Source organism: Choristoneura fumiferana, chromosome 24, assembly GCF_025370935.1.
Source record: "Choristoneura fumiferana chromosome 24, NRCan_CFum_1, whole genome shotgun sequence".
NCBI classification, from domain to species: Eukaryota; Metazoa; Arthropoda; class Insecta; order Lepidoptera; family Tortricidae; genus Choristoneura; species Choristoneura fumiferana.
In genome coordinates this window covers 1,276,505-1,300,349 of record NC_133495.1, presented here as the reverse complement: position 1 = coordinate 1,300,349, position 23,845 = coordinate 1,276,505, and the positions used below count along the sequence as shown (strand labels likewise).

Sequence of the window (23,845 nt, the reverse complement as noted above, 5' to 3'; positions counted from 1 at the left end):
CATCATTGAAAAAAAACTTACCGTCGCAAACGCAAAATATAGAACTAAAACTGGCAATTGATATCTTAATCTTATGGCAATATAAATAATGACTCGAGCTCATGCTCTGGCGGGACTTGACCGACACTGTAACTAAATCGGCAACATTATTGCACCCATTCAATCGATTTCAATCATCCATGATCGTTTCATTTCATTCTTTCTGTAGGGCTACTACGAAAATCGAAGTTCGTATCGTACCGTTCCGTTGACGCTAACATTATTTCATACGAGAGTGAGAGGGACAGTACCATACGAACTTCGAATTTCGTTTAGCCCTACTGATCACGTCCATGGTCCGATCCCCGATCCGATCCGATACGATGATTCATTCCATTCGTTCAATGACACAGTTTTGTTTGACAGTTCGTCGTATTTATTTCTAAATACCCTGAATCACGAAATCACGAAAGAAAACCCGCTTTGTTTTGTGGCAAAATACATCAAAGAACCGATGCAGTGTTGAAATAAAATATGTCGTTGGGCAAATTTGAAAACGTGGGCGCCTTTATAAGGAGCTGCAATGGCACGACGCTGCGCTACGACCAGGCATGTCTGCAAATAATAACAAGTGAAGAAATAAGCTTTTGGAGTCAGTACGAAGAATGTGAGGGTTGTAAGTTGTTGAAGACGGTGGAATTGCCGATTTCTGGGGGCATCGTGTTGGAAACATTGAGTCCTCTGCGATACGCGGTGAAGAATGGGAACGGACAAATATGCAATGGTAAGTTTGCTTTGATGTTTCATAGGGGGGCAGCTATTGTACCTAATTGCAGATTTTACTTACTCATTTTACGCATATTTCGGTCTCTGTTACACTCGTAATGTCATTATATGGGTGCAAGGTTACCTTGTTATGATGTTGCAAATGCAAATTGCATTAAGGCTCTTTGTTTTCATGCTAAGTGATAGGGACCATTTATCTTTATAGCGTACGCCGTACATATATACTACCTACTACAGAAGTCTGTGCGTTTCAAATCTACCCTATAATGGATAAAGGATTGTAGATAAATGGATTATGATAAAATGACATTCTTTACAAATTCTTAATTAATAGATTAAATTCCAATTAATCACCCATAATAATCATATTTGATATTAAGTTCACTAAGTAAAAACATTGCATTAATGCAAGTATGGTAGCCACTTAATTTTACTCTTTCAAAGGATATCTTCCTTTATTAAAAAAAAAAAAAACAAAACAGCATTAAAAGATTTCTGTTTTTCTTATATTTTTATGATTAAGTTAAAATGAAAAAAAAAAGTTTTTATATTTTTAATCATCTTTCTGTCATTTTAATAATAAAATGTTTATATGTTACAATATTATTAGGGATGGGCCGAAATTTGTATTACATTAGGGTTTAACCGAATTTCGGCAGCTTCAGCCAAACTTCGGCATTCGGCCGAAATTCGGTTTAAATGCCGAAGTTTCGGCACTAAAAAAAAACAACCCACCTACTTGTACTATTTCGACTGAAATTAATAGAAAGCATGTCTGTCATATCATATCAGTAATAGATGCAACAAAAGCTAAATAAACCTTTTCTTTTAATAAACATCTTGAATACAATTCATAAAATTAACTAAAAAAAATATTTTTTGCTTCACAATTTTCACACACTGAGAAACATATTGTATTTTTAAATTATTAAAGGGTGTTTTCAACAATGAAATTTAACTTTTTAACTAAAGGCAGGTCATTAAACCGAAGTTCGGCCGAAATACGGCAGAATCTTCTATTTTTACCAAATGTTCTGCCCAAGTTTGCATTAGGTTCAAACCACATTCGGCCCATCTCCATAAAATATGTGTTTGTTACTGAAATTAGATTTTTATGGCAATCCCTATAGATTTATGCTTTAAAAGTATAGGATGTGAATTTTGCTTAACTCATCTAGGCACATCTTTGTCTCATGTAGGCACTATCATTACCTTTGAATAAAGTAAGATGGGATGGATTTAAAACTGATCACTTATGGGTTTTCCATTTTCCGGGTCAAAGTCAAGTTAAGTCAAAATATCTTTATTCAATTTAGGCTATAACAAGCACTTATGAATGTCAAAAAAAATCTACCACCGTTTCGGAAAAACCTCTGTTAAGAAGAATCCGGCAAGAAACTCAACAAGGTATATTTTTTTTCAACATATTTACAATATTATTAAATGATATCTATACATCACAAATATTTAACACAACTTTATTTTTAACACAGATCAAAAAAAATTATCATATAAACCTCGTAAATGAAATATTGGATTATAAAATCAGGGATGACATGCATACAGAGATAATCTAATTATGTGGCTGTTTTATCTTGTAACCTGATGGTTGCTTGAGTCATGTTTGTATAAACAATAAACATACCTTATATAGGTTTTTGTTTACAATGGATACTTCAGTGTTTGTCTCGTCTATTTGAATTAAACAAACAGAGACAGCATCACATTTATCCGTCAAATAAATTTAATTAATGAATGGTGAAACAGGGGGTTAGTCTGTCAGTTAGATTATGAGAAAATATTGAACACATTTTTTCTTTTATCAATCAAACAAAATATTACAAAGATGTAGCGCGTCAAAGTTTGAGAGTGGAGGCCCTGATGTCACTGTAAATTTTTTTTTTGAGGCTTAAGTGCACCTGTGTGACTATGCCAGCCTCATTGAAAGACTCGATGTCCACACAATGAAGACACAATGTAAAAATTGTTACACATCTTGATGTCACGCAGAACTTTAACTAATTGACTGACTGAATTGAATTTTTTATTACTCTAGCTAATTATACACTAGCTTTTGCACGCGGTTTCGCTAGCGCATAATTGGTATGTAGCTTAAACCTTTTTTGATCCCACATTAACCATACATTATTTCGGGCTAAAAAGTAGCCTATATGTTAATTCAGGGTGCGTGAAAGAGTAACAAACATCCAAACATCCATCCATACAAACTTTCGCATTTATAATATTAGTAAGATTGTATTAAACAAGTAACGGACATTGCATACTATAACTTATGTGTATAAATTAGTGATGGGCCGAAAGTGGTTTGAACCGAAAACAAACTTCGGCTGAACATTTGGTAAAAATAAAAAAAAATACGGTTGAACTTCGGTTCAATATCCCAATATCCGCTGCAGTATCTGCGCGATTATTCGCCGCCTGCGAGCCGCCGCGGTGCCTTCGTGTGGACGCGACGATTAAGCCATGTACGGTCATATACGGACCGCGTCACCGCGGCGGCGCGCTGGCGGCAAGTAATCGCGGAGGTAACGCAGCGTGCTCGCCGCGTGCACGCCGCGTTACCGCTCCGCCGAAAAACCGCTGGCAAAACGCTAGTGTGCACAAGCTCTAATACGACGGCACCTAAAGTGTCAATCGATTAGGCATTATTATGAATAACATTTTCGTATCACGGCAATTAAAACGGTACGATGGGTACTGAAGCTAACTGCGAGAGCACGATAATTATGCTTATTATGGACTATGGACTATCAATTAGGGCCGGTAAAGTACCTGTGATACTGCTCGTGTTGACATGACATGGGCGGCAGTGATTGCTTTCCATCATCCGACCCGCATGCTCGTTTGCCCCCTCTTATATAAAAAAAAACACTACATATGTACTGGTACTCTTTTCAGGCACCTACCAGTTCTGTGAATTCGGCCAATACAGCCTCAACCTCTCCGAAGTGACGAAGACCGAATGCCTCCCCCGGATGACAGCAGAGCCCGACGCGGCGTCCCTCCCGATCTTGACTGCCGTCGTCATCCTCTTGTCCATGGCCACTCTGTGGTACATTGTCAAGGGGATAGGCAAGAGGATTATCGCTGGACGCTTGTATGCCAGATACTTTGCCAGGTGAGACTTAATACTAGATAATAATAATAATAAATCCATTTATTACGGGCAACTTAGCCCATACAATAAATACCTTACAGACTGACTTATATATTAAGATTTTTTTTTTTTTCTATGAGGTGCATAGGGAAATTCGTGTCAGTACCGTTGACCATCAGTGGTGTAGCGGTATAGCACGCGGTACGGATTACCGAGGACCTGGGTTCGATTCCCAGTGATGGTCTTATTTTTCTGTTTTTTCTGTGCATCTATATTTCAGTTTGTGTTTTCAATTTGACTTATATATAATCAAAACTAATTTGGTGACAAAACTTTTGTGTCACCGTCCCTGACGTCGCATTCATCTGCGTCATGGTGCCCCGGAACCGCCGGAACACGACGTTCGGTTGTAATTGTAATATTCGAGCTAACATCAAAGAGACCGCATAGAATACCGCGCGTGAAAAAAGCGGGGCGCGGTATTGTATGCAGACTCTTTTATGTTAGCTCTAATATTACAACCGATTCCGCCTCAATTTATTTGCCACAACGGTGGCCACAATTTAGTTTATTACAAATCAGAATAGACAGTAGTCTAGGCATTCGGTAGGTATTAAAACACTAAGCGAAACGTAGGACAGTTCCGTGACGACGTCCTTACTGTTCGGCGGCTCGATTGACAGTGACTACAGACTACAGCGCGCGCGAAATGAAAGTTGCATGTTCTATGCCGCTAGGTGGCGCTCTTGCGTTCCGTTTAGTGTCCGTTTTAATGACTAGCTACAACACATATACATAAAATATAAGTAGACAGACGAGCTCGCAGCCCACTTGGTGGAGGGTGGAAACTCATGGACATGGCCTACTTTGAGGACTAGGGTGGAATACCTCTATAGAGCTAGGCTGGCGTCCATTTCGCAACCTTCATGTCTATTCTAATATGTCTGACTGCGAACGGGAAGACTAATAAAATAAATCTGAAATTAAAATGATTAAATTGTACCTACGCTGTAAAATATCAAACAAATTTGAAAGTATTATCTGGTATGAAAATAAAATAAATAAATTTGCACAGTCACTCCCGCAGAAACCAGGTGTTAACCCCACTACATCTGTCCGCAACTGGGCGCCAGAGCACCGAATTACAACCGGGCCCCACAGGGTAGGGAAGCATGGAAATTACAAAAAAAGTTTAAATATCATGCATTTTGCTATATCAAATTGGGTTCAATAGCTTTCTCATAAAAAAAAGTACTCCCAAGGTTCGTCCGGATTGCTACCACCATCTTGCTCGCTAATCCTGCCGTGAAGCAACAGTGCTTGCACTGTTGTGTTTCGGCGTCGAGAGCAAGACAGCCGGTGAAATTACTGGCACTTGAGGTATCCCATCTTAGGCCTCTAGGTTCACGCATCTGTAATCCCCCTGGTGTTGCAGGTGTCTATGGGCGGTGGTGATCTCTGATCATCAGGAGACCCACTTGCTCGTTTGCCATCCAGTCGAATAAAAAAAAATAGCTATACTGGCGCCCACTTGCGGTGCTAACATTTGAAACTACCCACACGACACACATCTGCATGAGTCTCATAGAGTGTGACCAGCGAATCGTGGCAGCATGGCGGCAAAATAAAAAAAAAGCACTGGCAAGTTAAAAAATATCCGACACAAATATGTAATAGGGAGCTCACACATGCGCGCAAACATTGTACAAAATGAAAATGAATGAAAACAGAAACATAAAAAACATTAGTTCTAATTCATTTAGATTCTAAATTTTAGAATCATCTGAGCCTTAGTCAAAATCCGATTTCAGAAATTCAAACCCTACAAATGAAATATCTTTTTAACTGCATCACGGACATTGATGGGGAAAAGTTGAAGCTTTTTCAATATTACGTACCTATTTAGTGAGCATGCATATAGCTTTATATTTTTCGATTCAATTACGATTTTAGTTGCGACCAAGCCGCTGCTTAAAAAACGGAATCGCAGTGACGTGTCGTAAACTTCAGGTCTTTGCCGAACAAAAGTCGTGACGTTTACGGCCCGTCACTGCGATTCCGCACCGTTTGCGTATTTTAAGCAGCGGTGTGGAAAGCATGCAAAAAAAACGGTGCGCATACGGTGCGTCACTGCGATTCCGTACCGTCACCGTTTTTTAAGCAGCGGTGTGGCCGCTCCTTTACATTGCTGCTTGCCGGACTTGATTTTAGTGTTGCCAGAACAAGGTTTGCTTTACATTGCTAATGCCAAGACTCGCTGGTCCTACTCTAGCTTGATATCTCATTCAAGAAGAGTATTTCATAAATAGGGGCAATTATGAAATCTATGGAACATCCTACATAGACTCTAATGATAAAAACAAGAGCACCATAGCATGCAACTTGCACTCTATGATAAGTTAATTACGGGAGGGGCCATCACTCTTCCACAGAGTTAATAAGAAGAGGAATAGTATGTCACATAGTTGCAGGTGGTAGGACCTCGTGCAAGGTCCGCCCGGATTGCTACCACCATCTTGCTCGCTAATCCTGCCGTTAAGCAGCAGTGCTTGCACTGTTGTTTCGGCGTGGAGAGTAAGACAGCCGTTGAAATTACTGGCACTTGAGGCATCCCATCTTAGGCCTCTAGGTTGGCAACGCATCTGCAATACCCCTGGTGTTGCAGATGTTTATGGGCGGTGGTGATCACTTACCATCAGGAGACTCACTTGCTCGTTTGCCATCCAGTCGAATAAATAAAAAAACATAAATTGCAAGCGCGAGGCTATCTGGCTTTGTACCTACGAGCTTTATAGTACTTTCAAAGTCAAAGTCAAAATATCTTTATTCAATTTAGGCTATAACAAGCACTTACGAATGTCAAAAAAAATCCACACCGGGGAAAAACCTCTGCTGAGAAGAACCGGCAAGAAACTCAACGAGGTATATATATTTTTATAAAACAGATTTACAATATTATTAAATGATATGTATACATCACAAGTATTGTGTCTAAAGGGGGGTAAATAAGGTATTACGAACGAAAGTCTATTAAAAGCTCGAAGTCGAAGACTGAGGGCTTAAATGTGCCGACGCTCGTAATTCCAATAACGCCCGTGCGACATAATGTTTTTCATCACATTTGTGAGTAAAATTGTATATTTGTAAGCCAAAAAATATTACGTTTTAAGTGACTGCCGTGCTTGTCGGCGGCGTACTCGAGTTTAATAGCGCCGCGGCCAGCATCAGTACAGACAACAACTCATAACTCCCTTGGGCGTTATACGCAAAAAAAGGGTTTGGCTTTGGGTTTTATTTAGGGAGTTGAAACCAAGTTAGCCGACATGTTACGACACTGTTTAGGAAAAAATGTGATGTAAAGATATGAAGACAGACTAGTAAACTAATAACTGGGTTATTGGTTGTCCGCAGGGAGGACAACGAGCTTGGTTCTGAGACGCGCGTGCTGACGACGGAAGCGAGCGTGCCGCGCTCGCCCACTCGCTCGCGGCTGCGCTCGCTCGATATCTTCAGAGGGTTCGCGCTTGCTCTCATGGTGAGGCCACTTATTACGGGATAGAGCGTTTACCTAATCTGAAAATCTGTCTTGCGATATAATGACTTAGAGATGTGCATAATGTAATCCCATCGTATTTTGTCGGAAAAGTTTGCTCTAGTGCGTAAAGTAAAATCTTCGTCTAAGACCAAAGCAATCATGTGCCAACAGCCGCAATACAAGTTAGTCTTTTAAAAAAATCGTATTTAATAAATAAAACTAAATTAACAGCATTGCATGAAAAATAAAAGGTACTTAGTAAGTAAAAAAATAAAATTCAGGGCGTAAAACTCGAGCATTAAACCCATTTTACCCTCGAAACGGCGAAGTTCGGGTATATGAACGTCTCGGGTAAAATGACTCGTTTTGTGCTCTTGTTATAAATCTACTATTGTGACACAGATCTTTGTGAACGCGGGCGGCGGCGGCTACGGGGTGTTCTCGCACTCCACATGGAACGGTCTGACGGTGGCTGACGTCGTGTTCCCGTGGTTTGCCTTCGCCATGGGACAGGCCTTGGTGCTCTCGCTCAACGCCAGGCTGAGGACCTCGCTGCCGAGGCTCACTGCGCTCCAACAGGTATCTAAGATGACTGATTGTAAAACATACACAAATTAACAAAAGTTAACTGTACTTAATATTCAATTTTTTATAGGGAACTATAGGTATATTTATATAAAACTAATTCGTAGCTTTAGCTAAAATGCAAAATGATTGTGTAAGACTGTTTGTTTCTAAATAATAATAAAAAAAAATTAACCCTTTGAAATCTAAAGATAAAGATAAAAATAATTTATTTGTCAAACATGAGTTCCTATGTACAATTGTTAAATTGAATATATAGATGTACAATAATTTGATGTCCTGTCCTTCATGTCTTGCCTTTCAGCACACAAATTTTGACTTTAAATAATTATAAAAAAAGAAAATAGGAAATAATTAAATTACAATCAATATTACATTAATGTTATATAAATCATTTTGCATTTAATACTATTTTTTTTTCTAAGATACATAACACATAGTATTAGAAACATAATGCTCGTCTCATTTGTTTATAACAATGTTTATGTGTTAGATTATTATCTAATAGTGTTTATTTATAAACTAGCTGACCCGGCGAACTTCGTACCGCCTAAAGGCAATGAATATCGTGTTAACTTTTAGCTAAACCGTAGGATTTAACGTAATAAAATGAATGCAAAAAAATATTAAGTAGACCGGATGATCTGGAATTATTGAAACCAATCGATTTGACAGTTTTTGTCATTGAGATGGTACTACGTCGCGGACTACTCGCAGTTTATTAGATATACTAAAAACATTACCCTCTTTTTTTGGGGTAATCGGGTAAAAAGTAGCCCATATGTTAATTTCAGGGCAGTTACCTCCTTACTTACTTTACTTCAAATCTGTCTAGCCGTTCTTGTGTTATAGAATGGTTTAACTAACTTTATTTATAGAGATTTCAAATGGGTTGCCTGGATTTCCATGTTATTACTTTTTCAGGTGGCCCGTCGCTCACTGCTAATGTCTCTAGCGGGCGTAGTGCTGGGTTCAGTGAACGTGTCTTGGACTGATGTGAGGCTGCCGGGTGTGCTGCAGCGACTAGCGGCCATGTACTTCATAGTGGGGGCTTTGGAGTGTGCCTTCATGCGGACCAGCCAGAACATCACGCCAGGTCAGTGGCTCCAGTAGTGAGACATGTTGGTGGTGGTTGTACTTCATAGTGGGGGGGGGGGGGCTGGAACGCGCCTTCATGCGGACCAGCCAGAATATCAGGCCAGATCAATAGCGCTTTATTAACAATGGCTATTGACGGATAAACACAAATAAATTTTTCACTCCTCATGCTCGTAAAGTTCGTGTTTATGGTGGATGACATTTTATGCTCTAGTGCATAAAGTAAAATTTTCGTCTAAGACCAAGGTAATCAGGTGTCAATAGCCACAAACAGAAAAGTTTCTACATAATTTTTTTAATAATTTTTAATTTATATGAAACAAAAAATTAATCGAATCAAGCAAAATAAAGCAATAAAATTAAAAAATATAATTATGTAATAATGCATGAAAAATAAAAGGTACATAGAAAGTGAACAATTGTTTCCACTGTTGCTATTTCATTTTATGCTCATAAAATTAATTATTAATTTAATTTGTTGTACAATCTACTATTCGAAGTCCCTTAAAGTCCTTCAATCCTATTATATAATATTATTAAAGTCCTTAATTTAACTAAAACCATGTACCTAACATATTTATAAGTAATACGGTAATACTAACAACTGATGGATCCTAGTTATCTGAATAAATAAATTTATTATTATTATTAAAGATCTCGGTATCTCTATTGTCCCCAAGAAGTGAGGATAGCTCTTCAAACAAATTGGAGTCTCTTTTATTTGTAGGTCAAATAGACCATTGTTAACAATTTAATTTATTTTTCACAGGACGATCTCTCTTCCGCGACATCGCGGCCGGTTGGCAGCAGTGGCTCGCTACTCTCTTGTTAGTAGCTGTTCAGGTATGATACAAAAAAAAAACTCTTTTATTCCCTATATTTGGAAAATCCCTATTTTCTATATTTGTTAGTTTGTGTTTAGTCATAACTTCCAGTGGTCCAGTGGTGAAAAATGTGCAGTGCCTTTGATTTATTACTTTATATATGGTCTAATTAGATCTTCGATGTTTGGATGGTCTAGCTAGAAGACAAATCTGCTGAGGGCAATATTGTGCACTTATTTTTAGTACATATTTGTCTTCTAGACCATCTATATATTACTAGCCGTTGCCCGCGACTCCGTCCGCGCAAAATTCGTTTATCGCTATCCCGCGGAAACTATGCAATTTTCCGGGATAAAAAGTTTCCTATGACTTTCTCCGGGATTCAAACTATCTGTGTTCCGAATTTCATTTAAATCGGTTTAGTGGTTTAGACGTGATGAAGTAACAAACAAACAAACAAACAAACAGACTTACAAACTTTCGCATTTATAATATTAGTAGCATTTAAAACCTGTTTTTGTGTCCCTTATAGATGGATAGACTAATAGAGATAGATAGTGTAGCCGTGGTGGCCTGGTGGTTTGACCTATCGCCTCTCAAGCAGAGGGTCGTGGGTTCAAACCCCGGCTCGCACCTCTGAGTTTTTCGAAATTCATGCGGAATTACATTTTGAATTTAACCACGAGCTTTGCGGTGTAGGAAAACATCGTGAGGAAACCTGCACAAACCTGCGAAGCAATTCAATGGTGCGTGCGAAGTTCCCAATCCGCACTGGGCCCGCGTGGGAACTATGGCCCAAGCCCTCTTGTTCTGAGAGGAGGCCTGTGCCCAGCAGTGGGACGTATATAGGCTGGGATGATGATGATGACTGTACGACGTAGCTAAGCTAGAGTGCGGGAAAAAGCAACCAATATGACTACTTCACTTTCCTATGACGAAATTGCAGTCAACAGTCTCATTAACATTGTGACCTTTGTTGTTTAGATCTGCATAACGTTGACGGTGGCGGCGCCGGGCTGCCCCCGCGGGTACGCCGGCCCCGGGGGGCTGCATCTCTCCGACCACGGACACAATCTGGAGAACTGCACCGGCGGAATAGCTGGATACATTGACAGGTATGACTAAAGGTAGGCGTCCACTGATCAGCATCGTACGCTTCGGACGTATCGGATTTGTTGTTTTGTATAGAAATGTGCGATGCGGACAGGTGGACGCACTTATATGAGTTTCTATACAAAGAATACTGTGATCCGTTGCGTGCGATGCGTCCGATGCGTACGATACCGACAAGTGAACGCTTACCTTTACTGTCATTGGCTACAGCTTGTTGAAGCTAAAATAACGCGCCTCTCTACTGAATCAGTTTATTTGTGAAACTATAACTAGCTCTTCATCTGTTTGGGAGCGCTGACTATTCGGTGAACTATGATCAGTGTGCGAAAACATCACGATCGACAAATCGCATGATAAATCCGACAATGTTCACTGTACGGAGCAGTGCTGGCGCGTTGTATGAAACAAGATGTCCGCTCTCTCGCGCGTTGAGATCAATTATGACTAGTTGGTCAACAAATCCGACAAACTCTCCGAGTATAAGGGGGTACAGATTGACAAATAACGATGCCATTTATGTGTGTATGCCGTCTGTATTTTAAATTTGCTCATGTGCGTAAATGCGGCGGTGGGTCACGTCATTTCAGATTATACAAGGTCTACAAATAGAAAACAACCACTCGAAATTATACTACCAAGCAAAAATACCTATTTGAAATAAACCAACAAAGAAAACTGTCCGTCCTGAATGTCGTCAAAAATGGAATCTAGTCTCACGATAAAAAAAAAAACATTTAAGGTAGATGTCCGAGACTCGACCCGCTAATGCCCAATAGACGACACCCTGCTCTATTGCTAACTAACATAAAATTTAAAGATGCCATTTTTTGTTTTTATACGACTGGATGGCAAAACGAGCAAGTGGGTCTCCTGATTGGTAAGAGATCACCACCGCCCATAAACATCTGCCAACAACCAGGGGTATTGCAGACGCCGTTGCCAACCTAGAGGCCTAAGATGGGATACCTCACGTGCGTAATTTTCACCGGCTGTCATACACACAACAATGCAAGCACTGCTGCTTCAACGGCAGGATAGCGGAGCAGATTGGTGGTAGCAATCCGGGCGGACTTGCACAGGTTCCTACCACCTCAAGTAGAGTGCCCGTCACTATTGTTATAGTGACGGGCACTCGTACGTTTACCTTATATCAAAATGGTTTTAGATTATAAAAAGAAAAATAGATTAATGACCGTGTCCTTTCCAGACTGATCCTCGGCGAATCTCACCTGTACCAGAAGGGCACCTTCCGCGACGTGTACCACACAAGACTGCCGCACGACCCGGAAGGCTTGCTCGGGATACTGTCGGGACTGTTGGTCGTGCAGGCCGGCGCCCACGCCACAAGGATCATGCTCGCTTATAACCACGCCAGGTATAGCACCGGTTTATAGGGTCCCTAACCGAGATGGCAAAAAACTAAAAATTAAATAACCTAAACATAAAAATTTCATTTATAATACAAGCTTTTTTTGCTGACTGTACTTGCATTGTCACCCAAACACATTTGCGTACCAAATTTCAAGTCGACCGTTAACCGTTGAAGAGTTCCGTCCTGCGGAGACGATCCTGGCTGGACTACCAGGATGTCGCTACTAGATTATTGTAATGTCACGCGATTAACATAAGTATTCCAAATTTCAAGTCAATCTGACTACTGAAAGTTGGTCAAATTTAACTTTCAATATTTGATTAAGTACAGACAGACATCGGGACAGGTGAAACTAAATAAAAGCTTGTAAAAACAAGTTTCTGCCAAGTTTCTTGCGGCGCATTCTTCTTGCTCACTTATTTTTAATAGCAAACCCTGCCTGTTTGTTGAGGTGCTGAGGTGAAATAGTTATTTGTGTCACAAGGGAGCAAAATGGTGTATTTACGGCGAGGGCGTACATTGAATCCAGAATGTAGAGAAGGATTCTGCAATAGAATCCTGAGCGTAATGAGGGATTCAAGTGTTAACGCCCAAGATGAAAATAATTTTGCTCCCGAGTGGCTCATACAACTTTTCACACCGAGCATTAAGAAACTTGAAAAAAAAATATTTTAACTATTATTAAAGAACAATCAGCATAGAAAATGGCGAGGCTTTACAATTATCAACTTCAAAAAATGGCATTTGCAATAAAACACTTAGAAAAGCCTTGAACAGAAAAGTTGCACTTTGCTCCCTCTCGTCAGGGAGGAAAAGTTACTTTTCTGAAGATGTGTGAAAAAATATTTTGTCAGGGCCCGCATAATGCGCTGGGTATTCTGGTCGCTGGTGTTCGGCGTGACGGGCGGCGCCCTCGCCATGTTCTCCCGGAACGGCGGCGTCATCCCGATCAACAAGAACCTGTGGTCCGTGTCTTACTGCCTCGTCACCGCCGCCCTGGCCTTCGGGCTGCAAGCCGTGCTGTACTTCCTGGTTGACTTGAAGATGAAGTGGGGCGGCCGGCCGCTGTATTACGCTGGTGAGTTTAACATCATCAATTCATCATCATCCTAGTCTATATACGTCCCACTGCTGGGCACAGGCCTCCTCTCAAAATGAAAGGTACCGGGCCGTAGTTCCCATGCGTGGGAACTTCACACGCACCATTGAATTTCTCCGCACATGAATTTCGAAAAACTCAGAGGTGCTAGTCCGGATTTGGCCACGGACTAGGCCACCACGTCTTAATGTATGTACCATCAGGTAAATAATGTGGTCTTACACCCTAGATTGTACAGTCAGCAACAAAGATATTAATACATCACTTTGGCTGTATCCATATCTTTGTTGCTACCACTACTTTTTCATCCATGGCACAAACGTGCAATATGGTATTTGTCAATTTTTTTATTTCCCAAAATTATCCTATGTCCTTTCCCGGGAGCGGGTGCGGGAGGTGCGGGCCGGGGTATGAACCCACGAACCTCTGCTTGAGAGACGATAGGTCAAACCACTAGGCCACCACGGCTGGAATCAATTAAACATTGGCATTACGGATTAATTAAATCAAATTTAATTTTACACCTTTAGGTCAAAACGCTCTGTTCCTGTACATCGGCAGCGAGCTCCTAAAGCGCCACTTCCCGTTGCACGTGCACGTGCCGGCCGCCACGCACGCGCAGCTGCTGGCCACGCACGCCGCCGCCATGCTGCTCTGGCTCGCTGTCGCCGTCGCATTGCACCGGAAACGGATCTTCATCACGCTCTAAACTAACACTCTGCTTAGTTCTATCACGCTGTAATACGGAATGTTACGCAAAGCTCTCCGCAGGGGGCGACTCTAGCACAGACCGTAAACAAACTGCCATGACGACGTCAAGTCTCTTTATAGTTTGTCGCCATGATGTATCAAGATCATGACATATTTTATTTACATCGATAGCAACGATAGAGCTATATTTTCCAAAAAAATAATTGATATACTCGTACTATGATATTATGACAACCTGCGGATATTTAAAAAACATTTAAGATACTCTTAAAACTATTTACGGTTTGTGCTAGTGCTGCATTCTGACGGCAGAACATTGCAGTAGGTAATATTCCCTAATACTTGGGCCAATCAACTATTTTATCGACACTTTGGGCGTCTCCTGCGTTACCAAAATTGTCTCTGGCGTTACCGAAAAATCATACTTCCAACAAGATATTTCACGGTTTAATAGGTTGAACTTACGTAGGATGGCATGTATTCATGTACACCATCTATTAAATTACAGAAAAAACATGTTTACTTACAAAAATCTACAATTGTTTGAAAAATGTCGCGGACAGATTAGTGTCGGTAAAAAAGTTGATTGGCCCACTTGCAAACTCGACGGCCATGGTGCCATAAGCACTGATGTGCCAAAGAAAACTTTCCAAAATTGCAGAATTTTTCACATAGGAAAATTTCAGAAACTTCTCACAGTTTCGTATGAGGATTGAATTTCCGTTTCTTAAATTTAAATTTGCTACAAGAAGCTACTAAACATCAGTTATAGTTAGTTGAAAGTAGTCTAATTTCCGACTATTAGTCCAGTCGATCGTGGTAAGGTAAAAAATATAAATACTGAACTATTCTGTAAGAAAAAAACGTTTGTTGCCACAAAACACATTAAATAAGATTACATACAAAATTAAAGTTTGCAATTTGTGACAATTGGCTTTAAAGGTGCAACCTCATCTAGCCGCTCGACGCTCGCTTGCAGCGACAAATCTGGTCCCGTGACCCTAACCAACTACAACTAAACAATCTTAAATGCAACAGAATAGTTCGAGAAGTATGTAATTGGTAGATCGCTTAGGGTTTCGTCAGTAAACAGTAGATCTTGGGTCTAATCAAGTTGGCCACCCCTACCCTATTGTGTGGTAATAAGTTTAATATCGATTCACAACATGTATCTAATTATTACTGAACACTTCTAATGCATGATCAACTAATATGCCTTATGCATAGGTATTGCAACAATTTCTTGTCTTTTACTGGTGATGAGTACCACTTAATAGTGGCCTATTTTTTTATATTGACTATTTCATTTCTGTTTGGATATTTAGGCGAATATTCGAGTGTTTTTAACGGTCGGTTAAACGTCATTACTAACCCACGTTTAGTAACATAACGGAAGGACACGTCGCAAGCATTTTGATCACGCTGTATAGCATCGGTGTCTTTAGTTTTCATAAAAAAAAACCTGAGCATCGTTCTTTAAATAATACTTGCCGAAACGTTGATGACGAAAAAAACTGCAGTAACGCTGAATATCCATTTGCGCCTGTATCATTTAATTGTATTCTTACGGGAGACGTAGAGTCGACAGCGAATATTATTATGAGCATTTTTGTGCCTAAGCATGAGTTTGTGGTCGGTTACAGTCTCCTAAATACGATGGTATTTACTTACTTCTTAGACAATATTTTAAGAACTAATAATAGAGATAATATGCTAACTAATCATCCATATAAAATGTATAATTGAATATATCATTTTTTATGATTTTGCACTAACAATATGTATGAGAAGTCTTAGTTGATAAAATCGAATGAACGCCTTGTGATTTTGTGTAAGTTTATCATAAATTAGGGATTATTACCATTGAAAAATGCCAAAATTTGGCATTATATAAATGGAAATGCCTTTTTATCTATTTATTACAAAATTGTAATTTTCGGATATTACGTTCGGACGGCGTAAAGTTAGATTATGAATATTATAATATAATAAAAATCATATTTAACACTTGGTGCCTGTATTCGGCATTGTTGTAACGGACAGTCCTTTTTGGCGAATGTTTCGGAAGCATTCGTTTTCGAGCAAAAAATTCTTACTAATGTATACTATATATAAAAAAAAACATCATTCATTCGTCGAGGAGCTACGAACAGACACACAGATACACTTAAACTATTTTGCTTATGTCGTTCGGAATTCTAAACATAATATCTTAATATCGGTTTTCTTTTTCTTTCTCATTTGAATCCTCAAACGAACAAAACCGACGAGTCCCGAGCGACATTAACATTCTAGTAAAGTCAACGTCATACATAAGTTATCACTTTTGTACGTTGCCGCTTTCAGTCGGTACACAATTTCATGTCTTTTCAAACATGACGTTAAATGACAAGGCAGAAAAGTTATCACTTATTTATGACGTTGACTGTACAACACCTGTCTTTTTGCGCCGAGGGTTAAAGATAGCGTATATTGAAATGGAGATATAATCTTAAATTATATATTAGATAATCGATCGTTGCTCAATATAGGGCAATGAATGAGGTGATGTTCTTTTTGGGGATTATTATTATTTTCATTTTCATATTAATTACGTATATTGTATAGGTATAAGGGGACCTATCGTTCGTCTGAATAAACATACCAGTGCGCGCTAAAGAAAATTTAAAAAACTTTGTTAGGTATGACGTTTATGTCATGTCGTTTAGGTCATGCAGCAGGACTGGAAAAAATATGGAAGTGATTTATTTACAATTAAAATATACTTTGACAAGTTTATGTAACACTCGGTACATCTCTGTCGCAGGGAGCCTCTGCTGTCCTTATCAACATTTTTTTGATAAATAAATATAAAATATATAAATATCATGGGACACTTGACACCAATTGACCTAGTCCCAAACTAAGCAAAGCTTGTACTATGGATACTAGGCAACGGATAAACATACTTATATAGATAAATACATACTTAAATACATATTAAACATCCAAGACCCGAGAACAAACATTCGTGTTATTCACACAAATATCTGCCCCGGCCGGGATTCGAACCCAGGACCTCAAGCTTCATAGTCAGGTTCTCTAACCATGTAGCCACCCGGTCGTCAAATGCTGACTATAACAGGGTTCTACCGAATGTCATGCACAACTTGTCAAGGTATAGTTTGCTAATGTCGTTCGGAATTCAAAACAGAAGATAGGTTTTCTTTTTCTTTCTCTTTTGAATCTTCAGGAAAAAGAAAAAAAAAACAGACGAGTCCCGAGGTATTAACATTCTAGTTGGACACTAATCATTTCTTTGCGTAGCTCTAAAAAAAAGTCAACCAAAAATCTTGATGGCGGATGGATAGGTTCCTGAAAGTTGTATTTTGAGTAGCCAGAGTATATTTTTATAGAGTAAAGTAATATTTAGGTATAGATGTAGTGAAAAAAGTTTTTACACAGGCCAAGTAAAAATCAATCTTATGTGATATGTCATAAAGGCTTTGACATGTAAAAGCATTTCGCACTATAACTATACAGATGAATTGCATAATGATTCTCCATCGGGAAAGGTCGGATTTCAATCGGAATACGACGGCACCCGAAGTGTCAAGCGATTGCATTTTCATGTCCATTATTAACCCGTCGAGCGCCCCGGAGTTGCACCAAGCGCCTAGCGAAGTTTGTCTGCAACTGCGAGAGTCGCTCTCACTGACTTTTTTTTGGTCACTGACAGGTGGCGTTAGGCATACGTGTATCTGCCTGGGTTGCTCGAGGGGTTAAGGAACTTTATTATTTACTGTCAAATGTCAACATGAAAAATATACAGCTGGATGATGGATACTCAAGCTAATTTAGATAAATTCAAATTCAAATGATTTATTCAGTAAATAGGCCGCAATGGGCACTTTTACACGTCATTTTTTAAACTACCAGCGCTTTCGGAAAGACCATCATTGCCAAGAAGAATGCGCCGCAAGAAACTTACTTAGCACTATATACGAACTTTTCCGATAAAATAAGATGGAAAACCATTAATGCAATTCATATGTATGTTGAAATGCCTTTCAAATATCTCTGGTTAATAAAAATACACGTGTGAAGTAGAAGCGTTTAATGAAAGCTATTTTTTTGTTTTTATTCCATTATATATTTCATACAATCGTGTAATACTTAATTACCATAATTAAAGAAGGAATATTTTAATTTTTGTTAGATTTCTTTATAAATGTTTAAATGAAATGTACTGGTTAGGTAAGACTATTGTTCATTGATATAGTTTTCACTTAATAACAATAAAACAATTGAAAATTTATCGTGGTTTTGTATTTGAACTTTAAAACCTTTACCTTCCAAAAAGCGCTGAAATAAGCAAGCCCTCTTGTTCTGATAGGAGGCCTGTGCCTAGCACTGGGACATATCCCGGATAGTGATTATGTAGATGGATTGCTATTTTCCAGTAGGTATGCGCCTCATTCTATTTATAAGACACTTGCGGTTATGAGGTTAATTTTAAAACAATGTTTTTTTACCCGATCGTTTGCCCGAAAGAAGGTTATGTTTGTCAGACGCATTACTGAAATTTTTGGGCTGGTCACGATTTTAAATGGTTCCCAAGTGTTGAAGTTACTTTTAAACAGTTCTAGAATACTAAACTTGTTTTCTTTTTTAGTTTTGCGTCTGGTGTGGTTTTGGTTTGGTGTCTGGTTAATGATGAATAAAATTAATTAATTTAAAATTTAATAGAATGATGGAAAGTAAAGGGATTATCGCTCGCTATTAGACGGGGAAACTCAAAAACATAGTTAACATATGGAACAGAGTACTATAAAACTCCATTTTAACGCTTTTCGGTATTTCTACGAAGGCGCCTTGCGAGTCTCGGCCGTCGGACGTGTGCTCCTCGTAAAACCACTCGGGGAAGAGAGCCGGAGGTCCGATCACGTATTGCCACCTTCTCCCTTCCGCTTTTACAACCAGCGATGTGTGTGTGTCTTTGAAATACAACTGTAAATAATTCAATACACTTATAAGAAATTATCAACTACCATTTCAAAAATGAGCATAGAAATGCAAATTTATCTACCTAATAAAGTAGACGTTACAAACCTGTAGCGAGGGACTGTTTTGGCCATCTTCTGGTAAGTATGCATCAGGCTCGGTGTTGGTGGTCAAACTAGAAATTAAATCATCATCAGTAGTAGAGTACTGTAGTACATCAGTAGTACTACTGTTGCGGATTCGGATCAAAAACAAGAATTGTCATTGGAGCTACGCATATGTAACTTCTTTAAGACACAGAGGCCGTATTGCTTAACGTTTCTGACGAGTTTCTGACGCTCGCATTTCACATACAAAACTGTCATTTGATAGCGATCGCGAGCTTCAGAAACGTTAGGCGATACGGCTTCTGTGGCCTTATTGGGAACGCATTGGGATCAGAATCGTTTTCACTTTAAAAAAGATGGTGTATGGTGTATGCGATCCCGAGCGCCCGGGCGCTTTAGGTACTTATGTCGGTTGGATGTTGGATGTCAACACAATTCAACAAAAATACAGCCAGAAAAAAACTGGAGGGCTACTACGAAATTCGAAAATCGAAGTTCGTATCGTAGCGTCCCTCTCACTCTTTTATTAAATAATTTTAGTCAGCGGGACGGCAAGATACGAAGCTCGAATTTTTCACTTCGTAGAAGGCCTTATAGGGCCAGAGGCCGTATTGTCTAACGAACAATACGACATTGACAAACATTACGGAATAGACCCTTACCTCAGGTATTTTAAAAATGCTTTTATGATATCAAAACCTTTCTTTGCGTGACGCCAGTGATGACAAGGAGGTATAGCTAAGCTAATCCCTACTTGTACAGTCAGGTGCAGAAAAACATGACCCCACTGCGGTACATACATCGTAGAGGAGTTCCTTCTTTCCAGCTGACTACGACGCTAACACTAACTGCGAGGTGTTCCAAAACACACGTCACGCTTCTCTCACTCTTCGAAGTGCCTAACGAAAATGTTCACTCTACGCCACCGACACTTACGCAAATTTATTGATAGCTCTCATGATTTCAGAAACCATTGCTTTCTCATCGGCATCTTTCGGCTTTATTTTCGGAGCAGCGTCGGTTATCGGCGACTTGTTTGGGTCGTCTTTCTTCAGACGTCTTCCTTGACGAGGACTGGGGCTAAAATAATCAAACAATTATATTACTCCCGGGCTACGTATATACGCCCCACTGCTGGGCACAGCCAGCGCCGTCCCTGGGGAGCGAGAGAAGCGGTCACTCTAGGCGCCAGATGACAAGAGGCGCCACTTTCCAGCTTCCAACGCAAAATAAAATTATGGTATAGGCCCCATGCCTTTTGAGAGGCGCGGAAGCGGTGTAGACAATCTCGCTCTACCTTGATCGTGGGCTAGATACAAGCCTCCTCCCAGATAGAGAGGACATGGGCTGCAGTTACTCAGTTCAGATTGGGAATTTCACACACACCATTGAATTGGTTCGCAGGTTATTCAGGTTTCCTCACGACATTATCCTTTACCGAAAAGGTCATGGTAAATTTCAAGTATAATTTTGTGCATAGGTTAATTTTGTGCGAGCCTCGGATCGAACCCAAGACACTACCTGAGAGGCAAACCTTAGTTTCCCAGACATACCAGGCATAACATCTGCCTGGAAAAAGATCTACCTATTCTGGCCAACCCCGCAATACATTAATGCGAAAGTAACTTTGCCCGTCTGTTACCTACCTCTTTACGCTTCAATCGCCGAACCGATTTAGTTGTTTTTTTTTTTTTATAATGTTGTTACGCCTGAATACAAATATTTTCAAATCCGTGTTTTATTACCCGGCCTGGACACCTTAGTGCCTTTGGCCCTTAAGGTGAAACACCCATAAAAAATAGTGTCCAAATCCTCACCTATCATTAAACTTCGAAGCAGGGAACACCTCTTCCACCTCAGTCGGAGTCGCCGCCCTCAGTTTCAGCGCGTCCACATCACCCTCCAACCTCAGAACCCAAGCCGACCCAACAGGTCCCGGTTTAGAGGCAATCTTCAGCTGAACGAGACTATTCGAGTGCTCAAACTGTATATAATCGTATTTAGGATTTATAATTTTAGCCAAACCAGTTGTTAAAAAGAGTAAAGCGGCTAATTTGTACATGGTGGCGTCGCGGTTGGAGATATAATAAGATAATTACACCAAGTAGAAGACACTTGTGTTAACATTGGATGTGTATAGGCAATTGGTTTTGGTACGTTATGCACGGTTGTGGCACCTACGAATAAGTATTATAGGCTTGTTTTTGTAGTAGGGTAAATCGTCAATTACTGGTCATCGTTCAATGACTGGCCAGCTTACACTAAAAATAAATTTTCGTCACCTGTAAATAAAGTACCTAAATTTTTAGTACAAGGTGTCAATTACCGGCCACCCTTCAGTAACTGCTCACCTTATACTAAAATGAATTCTGGTCACCTATAAATTATTATTTTTTTAGTATATAAGGTAGCCAGTTATTGAAAGGTAGCCAGTAATTGACGATTTACTTTATGTTCCGACTAGCTTTTCTTTCTGATTTGCTTTTCGGTTGACGATCGATAATAAAAATTATAAACGAAAGTTTAGCTACTTTTATGTAGTTATACTCGTACCTATACTATACTTCATTTTTTTTAGCATTAGAAAGTAGGTAAGCGATCTTGACGTGTCTTTTTATTGAAAAATAAGTCACAACAAATATGTAACGATTAGCAAGGACATACTCGTATGATCATTTACATTATTTTTGTGTCATAAGTAATAGTTATCTACTGTTCTTAAAACGTCTTTTAATAAAAAAAAACTCGTCGAGATTGTTTACCTTTTTTACCGTGATTGTTTACCATGTATAGTTCACCTATCTAATTGTAAGGTTCAAGTGGATAAGAATAAAAATAACACGACATCATAAAAATATTTATTGCTAATATTATAATGAATTCACATACATATTGTATATTTGTTTTGCGCACAGACGCCGCGTGTGGAATGTTTACGTCACTGGCACAATTCAACGTATTTACTTGGCCGCAAAATACGCGGCGTCATCATGATCACTAGCCGACAAATCACACAAACCAAACTATCCTGGTGGTGATAGTTGGGTTTGTGTGATTTGTGTGTGGTGGTCCACACTACGCTCTCTGTTAATCCCATGCCCTATGACCTTAGATCTAAATTCCTTAGTTTTCTAATGTTTTTTGTAGATTATTATATTAACAACAACGGCTTTAAGCAATATAGTACTTATCCCATATTTACTTCAAAGTTTATTGTTTTCGAGATATTTGGCATGAAATTTGAACAATTTTAGGCCAAAAAACTGGTTTTCTGGCCATAACTTTTGTGTTAATTAGTTACAAATGATAAAGATAAAGATAATTTATTTGTCAAACATGAGTTCCTGTATACAATTATTAAATTGAATATAGATGTACAATAATTTGATGTCCTGTCCTTCATGTCTTGCCTTTCAGCATACAAATTTTTGAAACCCCTAGACACGTTTTTAGAGACGTCAAAGACGAACCCAAATATGTAGATTTCGTAATTTCGTATATGTTAGATCTTTTACGTCAATAGAGATACGAAATAAATATTTTTTTAGACAATGTTTAAAAAAATCATAAAATTAAGTATTCATTTTTTTTTTCAAAATCCGGTAGACAAAAATGGAGGAGATAAAAGATTGAAGAACCGGTTGCCGTTTGACTTATAATTCTATCTGTAGTGCAAAAGTAGGAGATACGATTCAAAACTTGTCAAAAATCGATAAAAACCTCGGGTAGCCCCTTAAACAGAGGCACCGTTATAACGACACAATGTTAGCTTGCTACCCGCAACGCTCGCGATGTCGGTCCACCTAGTAGGAGTGGGAGGCCTGTCAACTTTGTTAATGTTAGTAACATTCAGTGTGGTATATGCTTTATAATAATATTTTGGAGCTTTATGGACGGATTGCTCTGGCCACTATACTGATATATTTTTGACCGTGCAACACGTGCGTGCTTCGACCTTATCCCTTCCGTTAACCGCTCTGGCTGTAGTTTTCATTTGCTCTCATTTATATTTCAACACACAAACACAACAACTTATTATTTTTATAAAATGCATTGGAAGAGACCTACACTCAGCATTGGGTGGATAATGGTTGAAGAAGAAGAGAGGAGAAGAAGAAGATATTAAATACAAATATCAAAGTTTGTAAAAAGCCGTGGTGGCCTAGTGGTTTGACCTATCGCCTTTCAAGCAGAGGGTCGTGGGTTCAAACCCCGGCTCGCACCTCTGAGTTTTTCGAAATTCATGTGCGGAATTACATTTGAAATTTACCACGAGCTTTGCGGAAACATCGTGAGGAAACCTGCACAAATCTGCGAAGCAATTCAATGGTGTGTGTGAAGTTCCCAATCCGCACTGGGCCCGCGTGGGAACTATGGCCCAAGCCCTCTTGTTCTGAGAGGAGGCCTGTGCCCAGCAGTGGGACGTATATACGCTGGGATGATGATCAAAGTTTGTAGTAACAGTAAATGTTCTTTGAACATTTGTTTGTGTGCCACGGCTCTTAACGTGTATCTGCTGAAATACAGTACAGTTG

The 23,845-nt window shown here is 39.4% G+C and overlaps 2 protein-coding genes across 2 annotated transcripts; one reads left to right on the top strand and one right to left on the bottom strand.

Moving 5' to 3' along the window:
- Positions 1–384: 384 nt before the first annotated feature.
- Positions 385–18,517, top strand: LOC141441564 (heparan-alpha-glucosaminide N-acetyltransferase-like). Its single transcript, XM_074106334.1, has 10 exons — positions 385–763; positions 3,685–3,904; positions 7,295–7,418; positions 7,821–7,997; positions 8,928–9,099; positions 9,871–9,944; positions 10,910–11,040; positions 12,246–12,413; positions 13,265–13,488; positions 14,040–18,517. The coding sequence occupies exons 1-10, from the start codon at positions 514–516 to the stop codon at positions 14,216–14,218; spliced, it is 1,719 nt and encodes a 572-aa protein (XP_073962435.1). The 5' UTR covers positions 385–513; the 3' UTR covers positions 14,219–18,517.
- LOC141441565 (uncharacterized) lies at positions 18,511–21,487 on the bottom strand. Its single transcript, XM_074106335.1, has 4 exons — positions 21,128–21,487; positions 20,247–20,390; positions 19,312–19,378; positions 18,511–19,209 (listed from the first exon to the last, which is right to left on the bottom strand). The coding sequence occupies exons 1-4, from the start codon at positions 21,370–21,372 to the stop codon at positions 18,982–18,984; spliced, it is 684 nt and encodes a 227-aa protein (XP_073962436.1). The 5' UTR covers positions 21,373–21,487; the 3' UTR covers positions 18,511–18,981.
- Positions 21,488–23,845: the final 2,358 nt, after the last annotated feature.

What these genes read in the sequence shown, in the direction of transcription:
- LOC141441564 (XM_074106334.1), top strand. Translation starts at nt 514, where the DNA reads ATGTCGTTGGGCAAATTTGAAAACGTGGGCGCCTTTATAAGGAGCTGC. An exon ending in GGCTCACTGCGCTCCAACAG is followed by an intron (nt 7,998 to 8,927) that starts GTATCTAAGATG and finishes TTACTTTTTCAG; the next exon opens with GTGGCCCGTCGCTCACTGCT. An exon ending in CTCGCTTATAACCACGCCAG is followed by an intron (nt 12,414 to 13,264) that starts GTATAGCACCGG and finishes ATATTTTGTCAG; the next exon opens with GGCCCGCATAATGCGCTGGG.
- LOC141441565 (XM_074106335.1), bottom strand. Translation starts at nt 21,372, where the DNA reads ATGTACAAATTAGCCGCTTTACTCTTTTTAACAACTGGTTTGGCTAAA. An exon ending in GCTTCGAAGTTTAATGATAG is followed by an intron (nt 20,391 to 21,127) that starts GTGAGGATTTGG and finishes TGATTATTTTAG; the next exon opens with CCCCAGTCCTCGTCAAGGAA. An exon ending in AGAGCTATCAATAAATTTGC is followed by an intron (nt 19,379 to 20,246) that starts GTAAGTGTCGGT and finishes TTTAATTTCTAG; the next exon opens with TTTGACCACCAACACCGAGC.